Source organism: Aulostomus chinensis, chromosome 18 (assembly GCF_037954235.1).
Source record: "Aulostomus chinensis isolate RoL2024-O1b breed Wild chromosome 18, RoL_Achi_v1.0, whole genome shotgun sequence".
Lineage (NCBI taxonomy): Eukaryota > Metazoa > Chordata > Actinopteri > Syngnathiformes > Aulostomidae > Aulostomus > Aulostomus chinensis.
In genome coordinates, this window is record NC_141337.1 from 500,001 (window position 1) to 510,085 (window position 10,085).

At 48.4% G+C, this 10,085-nt stretch overlaps 1 protein-coding gene across 1 annotated transcript; it reads right to left on the reverse strand.

Annotated features, from left to right (window-relative positions):
- Window positions 1-3,969: 3,969 nt before the first annotated feature.
- hoatz (HOATZ cilia and flagella associated protein) lies at window positions 3,970-5,456 on the reverse strand. The gene has a single exon (XM_086186040.1). It carries the CDS (start codon window positions 5,324-5,326, stop codon window positions 4,844-4,846), a length of 483 nt encoding a protein of 160 aa, XP_086042166.1. The 5' UTR covers window positions 5,327-5,456; the 3' UTR covers window positions 3,970-4,843.
- Window positions 5,457-10,085: the final 4,629 nt, after the last annotated feature.

Here is a 10,085-nt window from a genome sequence, read left to right on the forward strand (position 1 = left end):
GTCCTGCTGCCCTGCATGACGGGACACAACAAAGGTAGGGAGAGGATTTACAGCTGAGAAGCCTCCTGCTGCTGGAACACGCTGAAGCTTGCAGGAACAGAATCCCCAGCGTCTGTGACTCACCTGTCAGAAAACAAACTCTCAACACAACATCACACCTGTGTGTCTCTGTGACTTGGACCTCGTCCTGGACTCCCAGTGACAATTGTGGGAATTATAAAAAAAATCCCCTGGACGATTCCACAGATCTGAGGTGAGTGGGACTGGGACAGGACAACTCCACACAATCACGCTGATTTCCACCTACCTTCAACCAGGTGGAGGGGCGGAGTCAGGGCTTGGGATAAACTATTCAACCATGGGTCAGATGAGTCATGGTGCTACCTGGTGGCAACAGGGAGTAACGTGATCTCCTCCTGGTGGACCAGATCCTCTCAGATGCGGTCAGAACCTCCGTCAAGCTAGTGATGGGTCACGGAAGATCATCAGCCGTCTTCAACTGGGCTTCAGGATGTCAGGAAACCTTCAGTGGGATTCGTCTCCACACGATTGGTACTTTTGTTTTTTTGTGGCCAGTTCTTGCATTACACAACAGGTTGTATGGAGATGAGTGTTGTTTCTGCACCTGAACAAACAGTGTTGAGCCTGTTGGAGCCTCAAATGGCGTCGTCCAGCATCAGAGTGTCAAGGAGCGCGTGCAGAGGGAGAGACGCTGCTGTATAAATAAGCCCATTTATCACTCGCCATCAGTCTATCAATAAAAATCCAGACGAACGCTCGTTACATCCTCTGAGGGACTCTAAACAGCAGATGGCGCTCTGGTAACATAGGGGGAAGTTTAACAGTAAACATCACACCAACACTGTAACGATACAAAGCTGGTTGGAAACCAAAAGTTTCCCTTTAACCGGATGATGACTGTGAGGTTGCATCACGGCGCGCCCCCTTGATGCTGTGGGTGCTACTCTGTTCACCCAGAGACGAGCTGAAGGGTCAAAAACAGACCGGAGCTTTGAACAAGCAGGTCAAAGGGCAATGAGGAGAATCTTCATCTGGAAGTATGACGAGAACACAGTTCAGACTGGTGAAAGCTCAGTCGTCTCTAGCCGTGTTCTAGACATGACAAGTTTAACTCAGCGCTAATGAGAAGTCAAGTCAGGTCAGGTTCATTTGTGTGTCACCAAACCCCAACCAAAGTTCTGTCCTGACTCTGTCCAAGTAGAGCAGGTCCAGCACCTCCCTCCTTCAATGAACCTCCACCCAACAATTCTCCATCAGCAGCACATCCTGCAACAGCAGCCACCAGAACCTTCCTTTACCAGCAGGAAGGTGGAGCAGATCCAGGCTACATAGAACATAGCCCATCCCCCACCTGGATCCCCGCATGCAGGGGCACGCCAGGTACCCTCAAACTGTTCTCAAGTAGAAGTAGTTGGCCAAAAAACTACCTTCCTGGACCATGGTTCAAATGTGTGTGCGCTAATGTGCGGATGTACTTGTGCTGCTTTATTGACAAAGAGCTTGAATCAGAACGTGACTTCCCCGGATCCAGAGTCTCCTGATGTGAACAGAACCACAGCACTTAGCAATGCTAAGCTAACATTAGCCTATGAAGGAACTCCACCAGGGTCACATGACTTCAAGGTCACCACCACTAGGCTTCAGGGATCTTGTGTTTCCCCTGATGACCTTTAATGACCTCCATGACCTCTGCAGGCTCCTCTAGACTCTTGTTAGCAACCCAGGTTTTTAAGACTCCACCACTCCAACATCCACCAGTCTGGTGTTTACTGGTGGATCTGATGTAGAACTGAACCTCCTACATCCACCAGTCTGGTGTTTACTGGTGGATCTGATGTAGACCTGAACCTCCACCATCCACCAGTCTGGTGTTACTGGTGGATCTGATGTAGAACTGAACCAGTCTGGTGTTTACTGGTGGATCTGATGTAGAACTGAACCTCCACCATCCACCGGTCTGGTGTTACTGGTGGATCTGATGTAGAACTGAACCTCCACCATCCACCAGTCTGGTGTTTACTGGTGGATCTGATGTAGAACTGAACCTCCACCATCCACCGGTCTGGTGTTTACTGGTGGATCTGATGTAGAACTGAACCTCCACCATCCACCAGTCTGGTGTTTACTGGTGGATCTGATGTAGAACTGAACCTCCAACATCCACCAGTCTGGTGTTTACTGGTGGATCTGATGTAGAACTGAACCTCCACCATCCACCAGTCTGGTGTTTACTGGTGGATCTGATGTAGACCTGAACCTCCACCATCCACCAGTCTGGTGTTTACTGGTGGATCTGATGTAGAACTGAACCTCCACCATCCACCAGTCTGGTGTTTACTGGTGGATCTGATGTAGAACTGAACCTCCAACATCCACCAGTCTGGTGTTTACTGGTGGATCTGATGTAGAACTGAACCTCCAACATCCACCAGTCTGGTGTTTACTGGTGGATCTGATGTAGAACTGAACCTCCAACATCCACCAGTCTGGTGTTTACTGGTGGATCTGATGTAGAACTGAACCTCCACCATCCACCGGTCTGGTGTTTACTGGTGGATCTGATGTAGAACTGAACCTCCACCATCCACCAGTCTGGTGTTTACTGGTGGATCTGATGTAGAACTGAACCTCCACCATCCACCAGTCTGGTGTTTACTGGTGGATCTGACGTAGAACTGAACCTCCACCATCCACTGGTCTGGTGTTTACTAGTGGATCTGATGTAGAACTGAACCTCCACCATCCACCGGTCTGGTGTTTACAGGTGGATCTGACGTAGAACTGAACCTGCTTATATCTTCAGCTCCTGAGAACCACACACCTGGTTTCAGGTCCCTCGACAGGAGACCAGGGAATCAGGCAATGCAGGTTCTGGATCTTGACCCTATCAGATTGTGGGTGCATTTTTACATTAAATTTATTCAAACTGGTTTAAAGTCCTGTCTGCAGACTCCATCCTTTTAAAAATGGCTCAGATTTGTTGCACATCTGATTTTTTAAGCTGGTTTCAGTTCCGCACCCTTCAGTTCCATAATTTATGTCATTTTCAGATTTAACAAACTCTTTAATAATAATCAGCTACTGAAGCCACACTTGTGTGTGTGTCATATTGAAAAATGTCAGTTTGTTCATCAGTCCTTTTGTCTGTGACATTAACAGATAGCCAGAAAGCACACACTCCCCACCAGCTACAACCAATCAATAGAGCCTGCATGTGCGCTCACACACACACACACACACACACACACACACACACACACACACACACACACACACACACACACACCCAGTAGATCATTAGTGTGTCAGTGTGTTCCCGTACTCCTGCCTTTGTTAGGGCCAATCTGGGTGTCAGACCGTGTGACTGAGGATGTTCAGCGTCTGCTAGTGTCGACTCAGGTTCAATCCCGCTGGTTGACAAGGCCTTCCACTCAGGTGGAAGCTGGGCGGAGCCAATCCAGCATCTTTGCTGTAATTCCCAATTCACAGCTGCAGCAGGCAAGCACATCAGAACACTCAGACAACCTCTAGTGGCCACTTGGAGCAAAAGAGGAAACAGTTAAACTGTAAGGTTGGACCTGGTGGCGACGTCACGCCAGAGTCGACCACAGTTAGCAAAACCCATTTCTGACGTCTCAGCCGTTTGCAGCTCCAGTTGGTGATACAACAAGTATCAGATTATCAGTACGGCTGATTGGATGTGGCACAACTCAGACATGGGAGTACTAAAAATGATATTTTCAAAGTATTCAAACCACTGATGCACAGAACCATCAGGTGTGTGTGTGTGTGTGTGTGTGTGTACATGCGTGCGGGGGTTTACCTAACAGTGATGATATTTAAACATACATTTTAAGACACAACAAAGAAAAAACGAGACCTGTTAAAACAATCAGACATTTAAAACACGGGAACATCAAAAAGTGCAATTCACCTCTTAGCGATTCACCTTTAATCTCGTGGCTCCAGAGAGATTTCATGTCTGCGGCTCCCTGAGGGTTCTGACGTGACTGACCCGGATGTTCTCTGACGGCCAGATCAACACGTTCCTGGGACATTCTGAGGGTGTCCTCACTGACATGAAGGACATCTCTTGTCTCAACAACGCACCTCGATGACAGATGTCTCAGAAGCAGCAGTTACACCTGTAGACATCAACTGGTTTAAGCCATACCTGAGAACATTTTAATTCACCTACGTTTGTATGGACTGACCTCTGACCCCAAACGTCAAGTCTGAACCTTCACCTGATAATAAAATGATTAATAATTAACAGTTCTGTCCTCACAATGCCTGAACAGGTTTGTACAAACACAAGCACAGCCAGATGTAAACACACACACACACACACACACACACACACACAGATGCTGTGTACATCTAGAAAACCTCGTGACCCTCTGATGACGTCTTGTGGTCAAAAGTCGTCACTGCAGGTTGTGACTGTTGCTCGTCGTGACCTCGCACGTGTTCTTACTGGACACTGATCCAACATTACTGATCTCGGTATTGATATCAAGAACTTCCCTGTTCCGAACTCAGCAAGGACCAGTCTGGACACACAAGGATCAGGACCAGTAACAAGCACCAGTCTGGACGCACTGATCTCAGCTTCACTGTAGTGGTTTTGCTATTTTATGTGAATATTGTAATGGAACAGGGCGATTTGTTTGTTATGTGTTTTTATGCCGTGACTCTATAATTGATAGAGTGAACATGACACATTTTATTATTGTATAAGATTCCAGCTGCTGTTTTGTCATTGTTTTGCATTTGTTTGGCGTCTTTGCTTCCCAGCCAGTGCAGGTGGACCGGCCGCCGCTCAGCGCAGCTCCCGGACCAGCCTCCGCTCCTCCGTCTCGGACTCCGAGTTCCTTTCTGCCTTCAACTTTTGCTCTCTGGCCCGCAGCTTCGTCTTCGGTTGGAAGCCCACAGACAGCAGCTCCTTCAGGACCCGCTGCTCCCGCTGCTGCCTCAGCCGAGCCAGGACCTCCTTCCTCTGCTCGGCCATGGCCAGGTACCGCTTCCGCTCCTCCTGCCACTGCGAGCGGGCGGCGACGCTCGGCGGCCCCGGCACGGAGAGCTTGGAAACGGCTGCAGAGTTGCTGCTACCCTGAGGCCGAGACACCGGCAGTCTCTGGCGGATGTCTAACGATACTAGCCGGGACTCCTGCGGCGGCGGCAGCGACAAGGACTTCCACAGCAACCTGGCGTGAGACACGTCCTCGGGACAGGAGCCGGCAAACATCGTGAAGTGCTCCTCGAATTCCCGCTGCTTCGGTGGAGTCTCCGGCGTCGCCGACATGTCAGCTAACGGTACTTTATGACAAGAAAACCACACGAACAGCGTCGAAATTGACTTCGCTTAAGAATCACAAATGAAGTGTGGAGTTGTTTGGTGTGGTTACCATGGAAACCGCAGCCGTTCAAGGGGCGAGAACTTCTGCGTGAGCTTTTCAAAATAAATGTACATCCGTCCGGGCAGGTACAGAGTTGCCGACTCAGTGACTTCGTCGCTACATTTAGCGAGGTTTCAGACCCGACTAATTTTCAAAATAGCGACTAGCGACAAATCTAGAGACTTTTTGTGGTGTACTTGGAGACTGACGTTACAGCACGTATCACATTCTCTTCTCATCGAGCAGCGTTTGCTGCTGTGAGCCTCCCCCGTCCCACAGCACTCCAAGGCGGCCCGGTCCTCGCGCGTCATAGCGGTCCCTCGCAGCTGCAGGCAGAGGAGACACGTGACCTCCGCATCCGGACTGCAAATGAGTCGCGCATGCGCGAAGCCGGTGGTTGCTTGTCATTTTCATTTAGATTTAGATTGTACAAACTGTTTAAAATGTTAGTTAAAATGTAAAGGTTTAATGTGATTTGTTGTTTAAAACCAAACAAAACTTAGGGTTAGGACAACCAAAAAAAAAACAAACAAACTCAGTCACTTCAAAGCCAAATTGTCTTAATTGGGTCATTTTTGCCGGTCCCGAGCCCGGATAAAGGAGGGGGGTTGGTATTGTGACATTAAAAAGAAAGTTAAAGAAGAAAGTTAATTTGTACATCTAAACATATTTGGGGTGTTTTTACTCACTTTTCGTCTTTCCCACGACGTTGTTCCTCTGCCTTACAGCGTCCATTATAAGGTGGCAAGTTATGCAAATTGGGCATAATGACGTCATTTAGCGACTTTTAGGACAGTCTATATACTTTTCTTACTGAGGAGTTGGCAACACTGGGCAGGTATGAAAGTTGACTCCAACCACAGCAGCCATGTCGTCTCCGGACAAACTCAGTTATTTAAAAGAGATTAAACAGAAGAAAGATTTTTTAAACTGATTATATTGTACACAACGTATTTCGAAGTGGTAAAAGACAGAATAGCTAGCTCGCTAGCGCAAGTGCTGGCTAACGTGGAGTTGACAAAGATACTAGTTAGTTAATTAACTAGCCAGAAGTTGGTTTACAAAAAAAGCTTGTGTGCCTGCTGAGGTGAAGGCCATGAACATGTACTTGTTGGGCAACAATAATATCTTTTCTAAAAGGAGTGAATGTAATTTTGGGAGGCGGCCCGGTGGAGCAGTGGTCCTCCCTGTGGCCCTCCTGCAAGATGGTTGTGGGTGGAGCCTATCCCAGCGTCTACGGGCGAGAGGCGGGGTTCACCCTGGACAGGTCGCCAGTCCATCGCAGGGCCAACACACAGAGACGAACAACCATTCACACTCACATTCACACCTACGGTCAATTTAGAGAATCAATCAGCCTCGTCCCCTCTTGATGTCTTTGGACGGTGGGAGGAAGCTGGAGTACCAGAGAGAACCCAGCAGGAACAGGGAGAACGTGCAAACTCCACACAGAAAGATCCCGCGCCCGAGCCGGGACTCGAACCCGGAACCGGGGGACCAGGTTAATCCAGACTCTAAATTGACCGTAGGCGTGGCTGGGAGAGCCAATGGTTGTCTGTCTCTATGTGTTGGCCCTGCCATGGACTGGTGACCTGTCCAGGGGGAAGGCTGCTTGGATAGGCTCCACCCCCACCACCCTCAACAGGAGAAGAGGGAGAAGATGGAGGGATGGAAGTTATGTCAACAAACAGATGTGTGGATTTCCCACACCTGTCCCACATGTCAAAGACTCCCATGGCGTTCTGACAGTGACTAGCTGAGCATTGCCAAGTTTACTGTAATTAGAGGAGAACTAGTTCTTCTGACTGTCTTCTCAGGCAGAATCCTGATACCCTGTCAGACCCCCTGACCCCCCCACCCCTCCGTAATTTGAAATTCTTCTTCTGCTTGCACTGATTGGCCACATGGCCTGGGTGGAACTCCTTCCAGCTTTACCCTGCTCCACCCCCAGGTGTCATGAGCTGCTTTAAAAGTTTCTAGAAGGACGGACTCGTCATCATCATCATCAGTGGATCCACCTGCTGTGTTTGTCTGGTTGATCTGAGTTCATCCTTCATCCCGCGCGCAGCAGCCAGACTCTGCAGTGAGTATCTAAACTTCTCTTTAACACTTAAAATCAGGGAATTTACAGGCTCCTCCTGCTGATGTGCACCAGCCAAAAAACTCTTCAAAATAAATACAAAGGCTGTTAATATTATTAAAACTTTAACTTCTTTTTAAAAAGTCGCCTTTAAAAGCTGAAACTTATGTCACTTCTCTAACAGTCTAGTTTGGGTTATTAAAGGACATTTTCAGTCTTCAATCAGAATTTGCTGCATTCTTCAGAATCTGACAGGCACATGGAATGTGGATTGTTGACACGGAGCTGTAGTTGTACACGTCTGTGTGAACATGGCTGAAGTTCATGTGTTCATGGGAGATGCTCTGCAGCCACGCGTGGATGCACCTTGTGACATGTCACCATTTTGGTGTAAACGGTAAGCTTGGCTGGACAGAGAAGTTGCACCTTATAAGGTAGCGGGGCTGCTGAGTCCCTAGCATCCCTCTTTGGGCTACCAAGCTACCAGGAGCAAAGGGTTAGCCAAACATGGGCATTCCAGCATGGCAGCTCACTTGTCTGATTATCGGGGTTATCTGTGTGCTGCTTTTCATCCTTTATTTCCTGCTCTTCATCGGGAGGTGGAAGCCGCCAGCGCTGCCCTGTGATGGGGAGACAGGGATAAGAGAGTAAGTAGCTCCATGTGGGGAAGTTCACTACAACTCACCTGAGGGACGTTCAGACGCAGTAACGGCAGCAGGTTGAGGCCGAAGCAGGGGACACTGGAGCTGGTGCAGCAGTCCCACCGGCGCTCGCTCGCCTTCGCCACGTCTCTGTGAGAGGACGAGGCGTCTACGTGGAACTGTTGCCTCTGAACCTTTTTACACAGGCGTGTGACATACAGCCGAACTGGGCTGATGTGATACCAAGTAAATGCAGAGTCAGTATCCTGGTGATGCTTTGAAAATTGTCTTATCTGAAAGATTTATCTCATTTTGCTCTCAAGTTACTGATTTAATAACCTGTGTTTGAATGCAGCGTCAGGCAAACCACGAACATGTTTGTTGTTTGAGTTCACGCGTGATGACAGAACTCGCTTACGCAAAGATGCGAAGACTTCAGTGAAATGGGACCAACGGAGAACCGGTCCCACCAGAGGAGATACAGTATGGCAGTATGAGGTTGGGGATTTATCGGCCTGTCCCTCTGCTTGGAAGTGGCGGCCAGTGGCTCTAAAAAGTGCAGGTCCAGAGAGTCCCAGGGGTCGTTGAGGGTCTACTGGGGTCAACCTTCAGGCAGTCTACCGGTTGATGAACTCAGCATCACTGCTCAGTGGAGCCGGGCCGAGCACCGTGAGGAGGGGCAGAGGTGGACGCTACCTGCTCCACGTGTCAATCACCTGCCAGCTGGGGACACTGAGTTGTAGAGGCGGAGCGATGAGCAGAATTTGTGACATCACCTATAATTTAGTGGAGGTGTAACTGGCCTTCGTGGAGATGTAGGAGACACCATGAGTCCTGCCATGAGACTGGTAGAAGGAATAATTGTTGATTGAGGAATGTTTAATGAGGGAGGAGAGGAGGAGGAGTGAGAGGGGAGTTCCTGTGGGGGAGCACACACACACACACACACACACACACTAATATACACACACTAACAAACACACACACACACATACTAATATACACATACTAATATACACACATCCACACACTAATACACACACACACTCAAGCACACACACATCCACACTAATATACACACACTAAAATATACACAGACTAATATACACACATCCACACACTAATACACACACACTCAAGCACACACACATCCACATTAATATACACACACTAAAATATACACAGACTAATATACACACATCCACACACTAATACACACACACTCAAGCACACACACATCCACACACTAATACACACACACTCAAGCACACACACATCCACACACTAATACACACACACTCAAGCACACACACATCCACACACTAATACACACACACTCAAGCACACACACATCCACACACTAATACACACACACGCGCGGGGACCCCACTCTGATCTCGCGACGCGTCAACACCACGCCGTGTTCGGAGACTGTTAGACTGCACAAATAAGGACAACGTTCCCTCTCTCTTGTGATCCTGGGTCTTTGAAGCTGATGTGGTGATTTTCTTCCCTTGAATGAACATTTAAAGTTACAAAAATATTTATGATTTTATTTAATTCTTAAAAAATTATTAAAGGAGCTCAACTTTGCTGTTAAGGCTCCTCCCATTCAGACAGACCAATCACATCTCTGCATGCCATGATGGGCGGGTTTGAGTCAATGACGTCACGACTGTGCTAGGTCACATGTATGAAACTTTTACTGATGCCGCTCGGACTTTGTTACTGATAAAGGCTAACTCAGCTAGCATGCTAACCAGCTAGCTCGCCAGGCTCATCATGCCACTTTGTAGCTTTGTGTGTGGCAGTGAGTCACTGCAGCGTAGGACATGAGAACTCCTTCATGGATCCGCGTCGTGCTGCAGACAGCATCGCCTGACAAGAGCCTCATGTTTGATATCTGCCCTCTGTGATGTCACCAGGCTTGTGTTCACTCAGAGG

Coding starts and splice junctions, on each gene's coding strand:
- hoatz (XM_086186040.1), bottom strand. CDS start 5,326: ATGTCGGCGACGCCGGAGACTCCACCGAAGCAGCGGGAATTCGAGGAG.